Consider the following 15,469-nt stretch of genomic DNA (forward strand, 5'->3'; position numbering starts at 1 on the left):
TGTACAGGAGCTCTGGTAGGACAAGTCGGGTGAGTGATGCATCACACGAAACTCTTTGGCAGACTCTGGGCCCCTCACGTGTCCTCATTATCCTTAGTGTGGAAATAGGTCAGAGGTGGATGACATTTAAGTATCCGATGACAGTCAATAGCGAGATCGTAGCCCCACAAATATTCAGAGTATTTACGTGCTAATAACAATCCCTGTGTTCCACATCTGCCAACACAAACCTATTCTCTTGTATGAGTCAAGTCCAGGACTCCACATAGCTGGAGGATTACCGGAGGGAGCCACTGAGGCCATCCTGCATGCCATAGGCTAACATCTACGCAACCCATTTACATTGGAATCAGAAATATATAGTAAATGTCCTTACTACATATTTTCTGTATTTTCCTTACTACATATTTCTATATAATAAATATTTTCCATAAGGATTTTGTAATTTAAATCTAAATTAGATTATATAAATTATAAGTATATAATATAAATAATAATATGATAATAAATTATGTATCTGTTAATATATATATATATATATATATATATATATATATATATATATATATATACGGTCGATATAAATAGTAATTATAGTTTTATTCTTTTTTATATTATTTTTCTTAATAATAATTTATTTAATCACATTTATCTCATAGCTTAATAGTTTTTTATTTTTCAGTTCCGTTGTTTGGGGCTTCTGGCTGGTTCTCTGATATTTTTCTTTCACACCCCACCCCCATTCTTTAAAAAATCATTATTTATGTGGGTAATTGCTACTGTGACCTAATTAGCATACGTGATAGCAATATGCTCTTCCTGTTTTATACCTGTTGACACTTTGTGGAGCATTTTTTTTATTTTTGGCCCACGCGCTAATTTTTTTTACTCGGATGTTAGATTGTGGAACAAACGGTTAGAACTGTCTCCACATGCACGATATCAGCCGCACGATCTTAGTGAATTGTCACAGTGTATTATCGTTGGACAATGCACTCTCTGTGAACTCCAGCAGCCGTGTAAGTAAATGTGCCCCAGTGTGTTTGAAAACTAGGTGTGCAGGAAACTGTGTTGAATTCCCAAGGTGCACCCAAATTTTGCACCCAAAAAAAAAAAATTGTGATTGGCGGAAAAGCACCAACATTGTGGTCCGACACTTAAAAAATGGAAAAAAAAGTTTTCAGTGTGAAAGCCAATGTGTCCCCAAAATATGTGTAGAATGGCTTATTTTGTGGGTCAGCGTAATAGGTACAATTCAAATCTGAATACTTTTTAATTATGTTTCAATAAAAATTTATAAAAACAATGGGGCAGATTTACTTACACGGTCCAGTCGTGATCCGGCGGCGCGTTCTCCGACGCTGATTCGCTGTTCACCAGGTGTTGCTGCTGCGCTGGAGTTCACCGGAGTTCACTATCCTATTCCTGGTGTAAAGGTAATTAATTTTTTTTTTCTTTTTGGGAGGGGGGGGGGTTGCAGTTTTTATTATTGTTATATTCTGGAGAATGTTTGATGTTTTGATCACTTTATATAGATTTAGTTTGGGCTCATTCAGACGGGCGTGTCCATTGCGAGTCTGCAAAGATCGTGGACATGTGATAATCCTTTGGAGTCCATATTGTATCCGCATCCTTTTTTTTTATATCCACATGTGATCTGTTTTTTTGAGTCCAGAAAATAAAAACCTATAGGTCTCTAATCTACTTTCTGCCCTTCCAGGTTGGTTGCCTAGAAAGATTTGAGAAAAAACGGACGGTTGTCATCCATAAGCTGCAATATTTTCACATGGGGTCTGCACATCTGTGAAAAAACTGACATGTGAACACATTTTAATTTTTAATTAAATAGATTTAAATGTTAAATTATATTTTTCACCGGGGGGGGGGGGGGAGGGGGTGTTTGTGTTTTTTTTGTGTATTTCTTTTAACTATAAGGGGCTTTCCCCCCTATCCACAGAAAAGGGCCTAACTTGCTGATTGGTGCGGGTCTCAGAAGGTACATCCGTTGGGCCCCTTCTTGCTTCCCGAGATTAGTGGAGCAGACGGCCACACGTCTGTTTTGCCCCAGTCATCTTAAAGGAGCCGACGGAGATTGCGGAGCTGCACTGAGACCCTGTGGATTGGGTCTAACTTGTTAGGTGGGAAAACCTCCCTTTACACAAATAGACAAAAAGCTATTTTTTATGGGATAAATAAATTTATATTTTATTAGTACAGCCATTTTAAGATAAATCTTTGATGTTGATTTATTTTATTTATTTTTACCTATTTTGTAATAATTGTTCCACATTTTTGAACACTGGTTATTTGACAGCTTACACCACAGACAATAAATAGACTTAAAGGAACTCTAAGCGTAGGTTTGGGTGAAACATGTTTGCTCATTGTAACAGCTTATAAAGCTACAGCAGGGAGGGGCTCTGGTAACACTGGTAACAGCCTTTTTATTTTCATAATTTTAAATATTGATTTTAGAAGAAGGGAGGCTATGCAAAACAAATATAAGAAGATTCACACAGTCATAGGGGCAGATTTACTTCCCCGGTCCATTCGTGATCCAGCGGCGCGTTCTCTGCGGTGGATTCGGGTCCGGCTGAGATTCACTAAGGTAGTTCCTCCGCCGTCCACCAGGTGGCTCTGCTGCGCTGAAGTTCCCCGGCGGCGCGCTTGAATGCCCTGAAATTCACCGGCCTATACCTGGTGAAGGTAAGTGTAATTTTCGCGACACATTTTTTGTCTTAAATGCGTCGGGTTTTCGTTCGGCCACGCCCCCCTATTTCCGTCGCGTGCATGCCAGCGCCGATGCACCACAATCCGACCGCGTGCGCCAAAATCCCGGGGCAATTCAGGTACAATCGGCGCAAATCGGAAATATTCGGGTAACACGTCGGGAAAACGTGAATCGGGCCCTTAGTAAATGACCCCCATAGTGTCTGGGTCTATGGGTCTATGAGCAAATACAAATATCATTATGTATTTTGATGGTAGAAGTTCTTGTAGTTTAAACAAGGGAGGCCTTAGAGCCTTCAAAAGGTCAAATTGCTTTGCTAAGGGGAGAACCCTCTTTGCGAGGTCCATTGCAGTCAAACATTTTCACCTACATGGCATTTCCACTTACAGACACTTAGATTTATAGTATGTACAATGCAATAATATTTAGTATATATCACATCTGTTGCATAAATATGGCCAGTAGAGGGCACTCTGTATGCGTTAGACAATATATAATAATGCAATATTCCAGCTGTATGTCTTATGGGAGATCATGAAGGGGACAATGAATCTGATAAAATGAGATGCTGGTATCATTAAAGTGTATCATTTTTTTTCTATATACCTAACATAAACATTACACTCTTGTGAATAGAATTCTCCTAAACACTCAACATAGAAATCGACCTCCCTCTAAAAAGTGCAGGCAAGTCTGTTATATGTGCGGCACTCCTGGATCCAGCACTTTTCCATAGTATAGTCATGTAAATAAGACATTAGTAGCTTTATTGATGCTACCAGCAGGGGGCAGTACAACTTTACACAGTTTAGGAAAGAAGCACAGGTTCCCTAAATCCAGGTGACATCACTGGGGTCTACATGGACCCTCTATAGAACTCTAGAAATCGACTATCTAAATTCATCAGGATAAACCAAGACACTCACTCCAACATTAAGGCAGCGTGACTGTGCTAATTATATTTGTTATCAGCACCGGACTGGGGTTCATTAAGGCGACCCGAAAAAATTAATCTGGGGCCCAGACCTCATTATCTCCCAGGTTTTTTTCTTCTGGACCTCTGGGACTCACTGGAGGATCCTCAGGTACTCTGGTTGGCCTATCCAACAGGGTTGGAAGGCCACTTTAATTCTAAAATCAACTTTTAAAATTATGCTAATGATCCTGAATAGTAAATAATGGAACTCTGTAGATATGGCATTATAATTTCATCTATTCTGTGTGTGGCACTTTTTGGACACAGTTTAACTCAATGGGAGCATAGTACTCAGGGGTGTGACTACAGGGGTAGCAGCCATCTCAGGGGTCCCCGACATCGGGGCATTGGGTGTAAATTGAGAGTCTATATGCTGTATGTCTCTATATATTGTATGTTTGTGTGTATTTTCTTTATTTGTGTATTTGATGTGTCTATGCTCTATATGTGTGTGCATATGTGATGTGTTTATGCTGCATGGGTGTATATGGTGTATGTATATTTGATGTAAATATACTGTATGTATGTCTATGCTGTATGTGTGTATATGCTTTATCTGTATGTATATAAGTATATCAATATCTGGATATATGAGTGTATAAATGTGTTTGATTGCAACTCGCTAGTGTGAGTATACAAATATGAATACTTTTTAAGGGTGAAGAGGGGCCCCATTCAGAAATCTGCTATGGGGCCCTGCCTCTCCTAGTTACGCCCCTGATTGTACAGGCTCCTCAGACTTCCACCTACTGCATTTTGAAGGGGCTGTGGCTGCAGTTCAATACAGGGAGCTAAGAGCACAGCAGTGTGAGGACATGCCCCAATGGAAAACCATGAAATCTAAATCCATTTCACCAGGGCTGCTCTCTAACACTGTCTGCAGTTCTGTATGATCCTACGAGTTACATATTCTCTTTCATGCATGTGTTTTTGTTGCAAAAAAACCCATAAAAGCTTCTGTATGAGAGTGTTTCACGGTAGCAAGATCAGCCCCGGGCATGTCAGGACAGTATCCTGGTCTGGCAGACTTGATATCATACAGGGTGAGGCAGAATTTGAAGAATTTAGGAGATGACAAGAGAAGTAAAAAAAAAAAAATAAATGTATCCATATTAACCTGTCACATCGTATTGACACGGACAAAGATTCGGTCTGTCCCTGGTCCAAAAACTACATTCCAGGATTGGTAAACAGTAAAACCACAGCAAACAGCATTCCAGTGATGAGATCCAAGAATGGCGCTGGCAGGAGATCTTACAGACACGAAAGAGAAATAAACTGGTCCAACTTTTTCGTGATTTTATTGCCTGCAGCTATTAACTATGTATCAATGGCTGTAAGTGGTGAACGAAAATAACAACCAAGTAAGAGCATCTAACGTAAAATACACTCATGTACAGACATGGGGGGAGGCAGGTTATTTATCACACGCCGACGCTTGTGTGAGAGCCACTCTGTATCTTTGGCGCAGCCTGATACATCAAGAAGTGTGAGAAGTACTCTCGCCGGAGTGGGGACAGGAACGCCCCTCGTCAGAACAGTCCCCCCGTGAAAAGGAAAATAATCGCAAACACTAGCAATACGCAAGCATTTACGGATATTTCTGATAAATAAGCCCCAAGACCTCAGAGTTTATTCTGTATGATTGTTTAGTAATACTTGCCCCTATTCTCTCTTGTAGCCATGGTGGACGCTCTCGGTGTAGTGTTGGGCAGCAGCCTGACCGTGATGCTCGGTGCCACGGCCTTGTACATCCTGATTCGCTGGTACCAAAGCGGGCGTTGTTGTTATGGTGAGTATTGGCAATGGGTTTAGCTTAAAGGGTAACCATACTTTTGCTAAAAACTTTTATAAATGAATAGTTCAGATGATAATAGTAAACATTGTAATATACTTCATTGTAGAAATCTGTTCCCTTCTTTTTCCTCTCCTTTGTTCCTCATTTAATCTATCATCAAAATACATCATGATAAACCAGGGACATTACTCATAGATCCAGGCACCGTGACTGTGGTAATCTTATATTCGTTATCCATAGCCTCCTTCCTTCTAAAATCGACTTTTTAAATTATGCTAATGAGCCAAAAAGGCTCTGAACGGTGTTACCAGAGTCCTTTGTGCTGTACACTCCCCTCTGCTCCCTCAGTACCCACTCCGTCCCTCTGATGTAATCTCACAGCATCAGATGAAGTTTCAGCACACAGTTAGAGGGGGAAGTGCTCCTGCACAGTGTAATAGCCTGTGATTTCTGTCTGACTCATTAAAATAATTTTAAAACTTGGTTTTAGAAGGTCGGAGACCATGGAAAACTAATATAAGAAGATTACCACAGTCACTGTGCTTGAATCTATGAGTAAGTGTCCCTGGTTTATTATGAAGAATTTTGATGGAAGATTTCTAGAGATGAGCGAGCACTAAAATGCTCGAGTGCTCGTTATTCGAGACGAACTTTTCCAGATGCTCGAGTGCTCGTCTCGAATAACGAGCCCCATTGAAGTCAATGGGAGACTCGAGCATTTTTCAAAGGGACCATGGTTCGGGAATAAAATGTGTTAATTAATTGAAAAAGAATGTCTTCTGATAATTTGCAAACATCTGCAATCTATTCTTCACTGTTCCGCGCGTATATTATCTCCCGACAAGTTAACAGATGTGAAGAACAGTGAAGAATAGAATAAAAACAGTGAACACAGGATCATTTAAGTGAAAAACACAGTGAAGAATAGATTACAGATGTTCTGCACATCTGCTTACTTGTCGGGAGATACGCTGTCCCGTGCCCCGCTGCTCTCCGTGCCCCGCTGCTCTCCGTGCCCATGTCTCCGTGCCCCATGTCTCCGTGCCCCGCTGCTCTCCGTGCCCCGCTGCTCTCCGTGCCCCGCTGCTCTCCGTGCCCCGCTGCTCTCCGTGCCCCATGTCTCCGTGCCCCATGTCTCCGTGCCCCGCTGCTCTCCGTGCCCCGCTGCTCTCCGTGCCCATGTCTCCGTGCCCCATGTCTCCGTGCCCCGCTGCTCTCCGTGCCCCATGTCTCCGTGCCCCGCTGCTCTCCGTGCCCATGTCTCCGTGCCCATGTCTCCGTGCCCCATGTCTCCGTGCCCCGCTGCTCTCCGTGCCCCGCTGCTCTCCGTGCCCCGCTGCTCTCCGTGCCCCGCTGCTCTCCGTGCCCATGTCTCCGTGCCCCATGTCTCCGTGCCCCATGTCTCCGTGCCCCGCTGCTCTCCGTGCCCCGCTGCTCTCCGTGCCCCGCTGCTCTCCGTGTCCATGTCTCCGTGCCCCATGTCTCCGTGCCCCGCTGCTCTCCGTGCCCCGCTGCTCTCCGTGCCCCGCTGCTCTCCGTGCCCCGCTGCTCTCCGTGCCCATGTCTCCGTGCCCCATGTCTCCGTGCCCCGCTGCTCTCCGTGCCCATGTCTCCGTGCCCCATGTCTCCGTGCCCCGCTGCTCTCCGTGCCCATGTCTCCGTGCCCCATGTCTCCGTGCCCCATGTCTCTGTGCTGCCGCTGCCCCATGTCTCTGTGCTGCCGCTGCCCCATGTCTCTGTGCTGCCGCTGCCCGATGTCTCTGTGCTGCCGCTGCCCGATGTCTCTGTGCTGCCGCTGCCCGATGTCTCCGTGCTGCTCCCCGGTGTCTCTGTGCTGCTCCCCGGTGTCTCTGTGCTGCTCCCCGTTGTCTCTGTCCTGCTCCCCGTGTTCTTCAATGTGTTCTTCACACATATATATTGTTCTTCACATGCTATTTTGTTCGCACCGTTCCGCGCGTATCTTCCGACAAGTAAGCAGATGTGCCGAACATCTGTAATCTATTCTTCACTGTGTTCTTCACTGTGTTTTTCACTTAAATGATCCTGTGTTCACTGTGTTCACTGTTTTTATTCTATTCTTCATTGTTCTTCACTGTGTTTTTTTAATTAAATGCTCGATCTCGAGCAGGGGAAATACTCGTCCGAGCAACGAGCCGTCTCGAGTACCTTAATACTCGAACGAGCATCAAGCTCGGACGAGCATGTTCGCTCATCTCTAAAGATTTCCATTAAACTGCTCCTTAGGTCTTCTGCTGCCGGGTTCCCCCCATTTGCAATCTTTGTGGTAACATGGCAGAAAACGTTCATTTCATCTGTAGTGCAGGAGAAAGATTACACGACCTGAGAGTGGAGGACTTCCCTTTTTAAAGGGGTTTTCCATCGCATACATGCCAGAACAAAGATTATGCCATGGCTTTAGATTGGTGGGAGTCTGACCTTTTGGAGCAGCAATGATTCTACTATGTCCCATCACAAAGATCACCCTGGCCAATCAGCTTTTCTAGGAACAGTACAAATCCATGTAAAGGTACATTCACACACACTCATGCCACAGTCCTCCCCTAGAAAATAGCACCGCACACATGGGGAAAGATAAAGCATGCTCTATCTCTTCCACATGTACAGCGCGGAACGGTGCCACACATTTGCCCACCATACGACCGCTGGCCCGCCATTGCCCTCTATGGGGGGCATATACGGCCGCAAAATTGCAACCTGTGGAGACCATGGAAATTAGACCCATATAAGTTTCTCAAGAAATAATAGCATCAGCAAAAAGTTACCGTATATACTCAAGTATAAGCAGACCCGAGTATAAGCTGAGGTACCCAATTTGAACACAAAAAATTGGGAAAACCTATTGACTTGAGTGTAAACCGAGGGTGGGAAATGCATTGGTCCCAGCCTCCTGGTATATAGCCAGCTAACCCCCTGTAGTATATAGCCTGCCAGCCCCAGTGGTATACAGCCTGCCAGCACCTGTAGTATACAGCCTGCCAGCCCCTGTAGTATACAGTCTACTGACCCCTGTAGTATATAGCCAGCCAGCCCCCTGTAGTATATAGCCTGCCATCCCCTGTAATATATAGCGTGCCAGCCCCCTGTAGTATATAGCTTGCTAGCCCCTGTAGTATAAAGCCAGCCAGGTCCCTGTAGTATATAGCCAGCCAGCCCCCCTGTAGTATATAGCCAGCCCCCAGTAGTATATAGCCGGCCAGCCCCAGTAGTATAAAGCCAGCCAGCCCTCTGTAGTATATAGCCAGCCAGCCCCTGTACTATACAGCCTGCCAGCCCCTGTAGTACAAAAAAATTAACACTGTACTCACCTTTGACGTCCCCCATAGGTCCTCTTCTACTTCCAATGCCACTCGGGTCCTCCGCTCCTCTGCGGGTCTTTTTGCTCGGCTGGCACACAAAACAACATCAGCCACTTACCAACATCATTGTTTGTGAGCCGCCGGCATCGCGAGGGGACCCGAAGAGGAGCGGAACTTCCCGAAGAAGAGCGGAAGAACCCAAAGAGCATACGAAGGACCGAGGCGGCACCGGAGCATTGGAAGCAGAAGAGGAAAGGTGAGTAAATTTTTTTATAGATTTGAGTATAAGCCGAGTTAGGGTTTTTCAGCACAAATTTTGTGCTGAAAAACTCGGCTTATACTCAAGTAATACGGAATATAATATTCTCTGAGATACTGACTTTTGGGTTTTCTTGGCTGTAATCCATAATCATCAACATAAAAAAACACTGTAAAAAGTTTGCAATTGATCGAATTACTGAAAAGATCGCTAAAATTCAAATTTATTGAGAAGCACTAGATATAATCTATAATGTTTGGAAATATTATTTTGACACCAAAGTCAGAACATTTCCTCAAATTTGACCCTGGTGTACAAAATTCTAAATTTGCGCCGATTTGCCACGGGATTTTGGCACACGCGATCGGATTGTGTTGCATTGCCACCGGCTTTCACGCAACAGAAATCGGGGGGCGTAGCCGTCGGACAACCCGACGGATTCGGAAAAACCACGGAATTTAAAAAACAATTTGTGTCGCAAGATCAGCACTTACATGCACCGGGACAAAGAAGGTGAACTCCGGCGGACCTCAGCACAGCAGCGACACCTGCTGGATAATCGGGCGCACGGACCTCAGTAAATCCCGGAAGACCCGAATCAGCGTCGGACTACGCGCCGCGGGATCACGACTGGACCGGGTAAGTAAATGTTCCCTACTGATGTCATAGCCCTTAGTAGCTTCCCTCAGTTGTATTGATCTGTCCACATCGAGGCCTGTGAAGATTCCTCTTCTACAGATAACGTAAAGAATCGTGTCCACCATCATCATAGACAGGATTCCTTACTGTAAGAGCATTGGGACTATAAAACCATCTTGCAAAGTACAAGTATAGAAGGGGCCTTTCTTTAAAGTAAAAATATCACATATTTTTGGAGATTATTGGACTGCATCTGCATGATGGGATGTGTGCTTCATGTGGATTAACACCATAGAATTACTAATTGGACCTTAAAGGGGGTTTCCACGAAAATGCCCCCAGGTGCCTGGGGTACCGAAGCAAAAGAACAATATCATACCCTGGTCTGGCTCCTGGTACACGCATTTCTCATTATAAGCCCGTGTTCAACCAGAAGTTTCGGGAAAGGTCACATGACTTATTTCATCCAGTTAGCAGCTTCTTTGTACCAGTGGACAACACACGAACAACCCGGAAAACGGAAGTGACTTTCTGCATCAGAGGAGACTATTCACTAGATACAAGGCAGTAGTTCACAAAACTCTAAATACTGGAGTGATGTGAGAAATGGGAGCTGGGGTACGTTTTCTTGTGTATGTTTTCTTGGCTTTTTAGTTACTCTGGGCACCGGGGGTAATCTGAGGAAAACCCTTAATCTAAGTATACAAGTTTAATCAACTGTGATACATGACGTTCCTGGAATAGCCCTTTAAAATAATGCAGTGTATAAAACAAAAAACTAAGGCTACATGTACGCGAAGGGCTGGCCCTCAGACTAGCAACCAGGTTCAGAAGAGGGAAAAAGGGGCGTTCCTCACCTCTCTCTAGAAATCCGGCAAAATATAGGACAATTTGCTTATTGCACCATGACCGGTTGCCATAGACCCTTATAGTTGTCATGAGCTGGTGAGGCCGGATCACAGCCACAATTACATTGTGTGCATGAAGCATAAGTTGGGTTATTAAAGTATAAAGCGCAATAAGCTTCCATCAGATTTCTGAGGTTTTGTGGCTTCACATGGCGCCAGGCCTTTTCCTTGCTTAATAGTCTAAAGGTTAAATAACATCTCAATTCTGCTTTCATTTTTAGAGACCAGTTTTGTCTTCAATCTCTACAACATCCGGTAAGTGTGATCTTGCCTTTGACTTCCTAGAGTCTGTCTTCTAGCAAACTTAAAATGAGAATATTAAAGGAAATCTACCATCAAAATCCATCATGATAAACCAGGAACACTTACTCATAGATCCAGGCCCGGAGGTCCGGGGAAGAGGATTTGCTATCATAGCCTCTCTGTGCTGTAGCTTCACAGGCTGTTACACTGTGCAGGAGCACTTCCCCCTCCCACTGTGTGAGTCCACATCAGGCAGAGGGAGGGGTAATTGTTAAGAGAGTGGTCGGGAGGCACTGTAAGACACGCTGCTGCACAGAGGGGCTCATTGGCATAATTTTAAACATTGATTTTAGAAGTAAGGAGGTCATGCATAAAAAAAATTATTGTTATTTACTGTTATTATTATTAATATGATTACCACAGTCACAGTGCTTGGAGCTATGAGTTAGTGTCCCTGGTTTATTCATGCTGGATTTTAAAGGGAGATTGCTTTTAAAGGGTTATTTTCATGAAGACAATATTTTTAAATATGCTCAGGATAACAAAATAACACATTCTCTAATTCAGTGTTTTAAATAAAAATACAGCATTTCATAGATATAATTCCAACCTGTCTCTATCAGTCCTGCTGCACACAATTTTGGTTGTCCCTGGATCTGACCGTAAATCTTCTGGCTATGGACGGATTCTTCTCTTGAATAGCTTCACTGGTCTGCATGATGCAGTGCTCTCTGACTCCTGCTTTTCCTTCTTGCATTACAAGACCAGCTTAGACACAGGCACTTCCTGCCAGCAAGCAGCAGTGTGCAAAGACTTACTCTATAAGCTACAGATAAGGTCTTTATCCTATAGGATATCCTAGTGTGTGTTGTAGGTGAAATATCAGAACTGGAGTGTGTCATTATATGTTATATCCCTCTCTTGTCTCTGATCTGTCTCATCTTTGTCAGATATTAGTAAACTGTTCATAAGCTAAGTAATAGATAAACCTGAACCCTGATAATCTAAGCACATTGTCAGCTCACAGCACCAGAAGGATCATAATGTGTCTGCTTAGAGAGTCCCTGCCCACACTCAGGAATCTTCCACGGACCATCACTGAGTGGTAAGAGCTAAAACAGCAAAACTGAGTTAAAGGGGTATTCTCGTCTGGGCACTCACATTCAGTTTGATAAATCTGCCATATATAAACATTTCTTAAATTAGATGTTATTAAAAAAAATGTTCCTGTGTGAAGATAATTTCTCATAAATGTAGTCATTTTGTCCCTTAGAAACGAGATGGTTTCTCGGATACGGCCACCTCTGCTGGAGAGATTGCACAAATATACAAAAAGGTTTTGTATATGAAGTGTCCTGGAGTTACTGCAAGTCCCACAGCCGTCCTGTGGTAATGATTGCTGAATCCTAATGGTCCTGCAGGACTGAATGGCGCTTGTCTGACCACCGCTGCCAGAGTGTGACGTGGTCGTATCCGAAGAAGCCATCTCGTTTCTAAGGGACAGAATGACTACATTTATGAGAAATTATCTTCCCACAGGAACATTTTTTTTAATAACATCCAATTGAAGAAATGTTTATATATGGAAGATTAGTGAAACTGAATGTGAATGCCCAGACGAGAATACCCCTTTAAGTGGTTAAAAATTATATTTATTGTGTAAACATCACTAGGGGATTCAAATTTGAGAACTTGAGAACCCCTTTAAATGAGCAAAAAAAAATCCTGCAGTAAAATTGGTGAAAGAAGATTAACTTATACTTACTTCCCTCGGCACTCCCAAACCACCACTGCTGTGCCCTTTGGTTGCAGGGGCATAGCATTTACACTCCAAACATACAAGGGCACGACAGCGGCGGTTTGGGACACCCGGAGCGCCAAAGGCAGTAAGTATAGGACACAAGGCATGTCAGAAGAATGTTATAAAACAGACACAATTGTTCCGGAATTGGCATCTCAATGAGGGCTACAAAGACTTACAAAGACTTACCATAACACACGTCAGAAGAGGTGGTGGGTCCTATATGAATGATTGTAAAGAAACACTCTCTGTACTTGTCTTTATCATTCTTCCCACACCACCATGATGACTTCTTCTGATAATTGTAGAGTTTGCTGCTCAGGCATTTTTTGTGCCTCACTTCTTCGACACCTTTAATAACTTAAATATAGTCAGACCTCAGAATAGACTGTTTAATCAATGCGGACCCCACATCAGGCATCTAAATAAATTCAGATCCTAGATAAGAGACTCAAATTTATTGTAAATTCGGAATAATTGCCTTATGACTGGGGGACACCAGAAAAGTGGTGGACCACCAGTTCCCCATGTGAAGTGCTCCATTCCATTGTATGGGGCTGCATTTTATATACAGGCAGTCCCCGGGTTACATACAAGATAGGGTCCGGAGGTTTGGTCTTAAGTTGAATTTGTATGTAAGTCGAAACTGTATATTTTATAATTGTAGATCCAGACAAAAATTTTTTTTGCCCCAGTGACAATTGGAGTTTAAACATTTTTTGCTGTAATGGGACCAAGGATTATCAATAAAGCTTCATTACAGACACCTTACAGCTGATCATTGCAGTCTGGGACATTGCAGTCGTGTCCTTAAGTAGGTGACCGCCTGTATATAGGTCCTAAAAAGTTTAATTAAACAGAATGGAGGGAAGGTCTCTTATGTGCACCTGTGCTGTTCTCCATTAATACAGGACACTTCGAGGGCCCCGGTTCTTATGACTGCTGGATATAGTTACAGATTTTGTGATTTACAATCAATAAAACAAGTGTTCTTCTCTCTGCAGACAACTGAAGTCAATGGACTTGGAGCTGGCACCTCCCTTCACTGTCAGTGGGACAATACACGCTCACGGTCCTATGTCCGGATACCATTACTCTCAGTTCCAGGACAGCGAAGTCTAGTGGAGACAAAATGCAGCTATCCAATAGAAAATATATGCTGGGAAAAACTTTGATATTAAAAGTAGAAGTGAACTTCTACTGGTTAACCCAAAAATTCCAAGATCACAATATTAGACTATAAGAACTGATAAAATGAACTGAAATCATGTGACAAAGAGAAGTCGGGTGAGAGTTTGAGTAATCAGGCAATACCCAGGACCCAGTAGCTCGGGGAGAACCCCAGATAATGACAAAGAACATATATGGCAGCTGCTTTAGGTCACATTAAAGGGATATTCTCATCTGGGCATTCACATCCAGTTTCACTAATCTTCCATATATAAACATTTCTTCAATTGGATGTTATTAAAAAAAATGTTCCTGTGGGAAGATAATTTCCCATAAATGTAGTCATTCTGTCCCTTAGAAACGAGATTGCTTCCTCGGATACGACCACGTCATACTCTGGCAGCAGTGGCCAGAATCGCGCTATAGAGTCCTGCAGGACCATTAGGATTCAGCAATCATTACCACAGGACGGCTGTGGGACTTGCAGTAACTCCAGGACACTTCATATACAAACACCTTTTTGTTTATTTGTGCAATCTCTCCAGCAGAGGTGGTCGTATCCGAGGAAGCTATCTCGTTTCTAAGGGACAAAATTACTACATTTATGAGAAATTATCTTCACACAGGAACATTTTTTTTAATAACATCTAATTGAAGAAATGTTTATGTATGGCAGGTTTATCAAACTGAATGTGAATGCCCAGACGAGAATACCCCTTTAAGGCCTCATGTTCATGACGTGTCATAAACACACAGTATAATATGTGAATATACCATATTTTTTGGACTATAAGGCGCAGTAAAAATCAATGGTGCGCCTTATAGTCCAGTGCGCCTTATATATGAACTGTACTTACAGACAACAGCTGCCTTGAACTGTGCACAGGTCTGCCACCTGCTGGTCATTCATCCTTATAATCAGGTGCACCTTATATATGAACCTAAACGTTTTAGTAGACATTTATTGATGGTGCACCTTATAATCCGGTGCGCCTTATAATACAGTCAGAGGCTGAACCTGAAGCTACTAGGACCCAATGTAAAAGCTCTACCAAGCCCAGCAATCACAGTTTAAACCAAAACATATTTCTCAGATTGGAGGGGTATACTTTGCCTGTTTTCTCAAATTGACCCAGACCACCATGATGATTTCTTCTAGAAACAGTTTTGGAAATCAGCTCAAGTTATTATGCTGTGTCTCCAGTTTCCTCCCCATGGTCGTCTCTTGAGGATTGTGTGCTATGGTCAACATGGACAGCACCCTTGACCTGAGCAATCTCCATTTCCCTAAGGATTGTGCTGTGCGGCCTGTATATTGTCCCACACCTAGAGATTGTGCGGAGTGGCCTGTGTCCTCAAACCTTTCACCCACCTAGGATTATTTCTATGCCCTTGGCTTTGGTCATGGCTGGTATCATGGCTAGTATCTAGGGACGTCAATTTGCAGGATTGGTTGTTCAGCTGCCAATCCGGCATTATAAGTCCGGGTTGCGTGGGCCAAACCCCAAATGGAAACATTGGGGCTCATTTACTAAGGGTCCAAACGCCGCACTTTCGTCGGGTTTCCCGAATATTTCCGTTTCACGCCAAATTGCCCCAGGATTTTGGCGCATGCAATCGGATTTTG

General features: G+C 43.4%; 2 protein-coding genes across 2 annotated transcripts in view; one reads left to right on the top strand and one right to left on the bottom strand.

Annotated features, from left to right (window-relative positions):
• SMIM35 (small integral membrane protein 35) overlaps positions 1 to 14,056 on the top strand; it is a 40,423-nt gene extending 26,367 nt beyond the window's left edge. The window contains exons 2-4 of the mRNA XM_072155700.1: positions 5,389 to 5,499; positions 10,850 to 10,883; positions 13,677 to 14,056. Of these exons, the coding sequence (XP_072011801.1) occupies positions 5,391 to 5,499; positions 10,850 to 10,883; positions 13,677 to 13,794 (261 nt within the window). The 5' untranslated portion in view covers positions 5,389 to 5,390 and the 3' untranslated portion in view covers positions 13,795 to 14,056. The remainder of the gene's footprint in view (positions 1 to 5,388; positions 5,500 to 10,849; positions 10,884 to 13,676) is intronic.
• LOC140134898 (transmembrane protease serine 4-like) overlaps positions 1 to 15,469 on the bottom strand; it is a 75,367-nt gene that overhangs the window by 49,068 nt on the left and 10,830 nt on the right. The gene's annotated exons all lie outside the window — the stretch shown is intronic.

Source organism: Engystomops pustulosus, chromosome 6 (genome assembly GCF_040894005.1).
Source record: "Engystomops pustulosus chromosome 6, aEngPut4.maternal, whole genome shotgun sequence".
Lineage (NCBI taxonomy): Eukaryota > Metazoa > Chordata > Amphibia > Anura > Leptodactylidae > Engystomops > Engystomops pustulosus.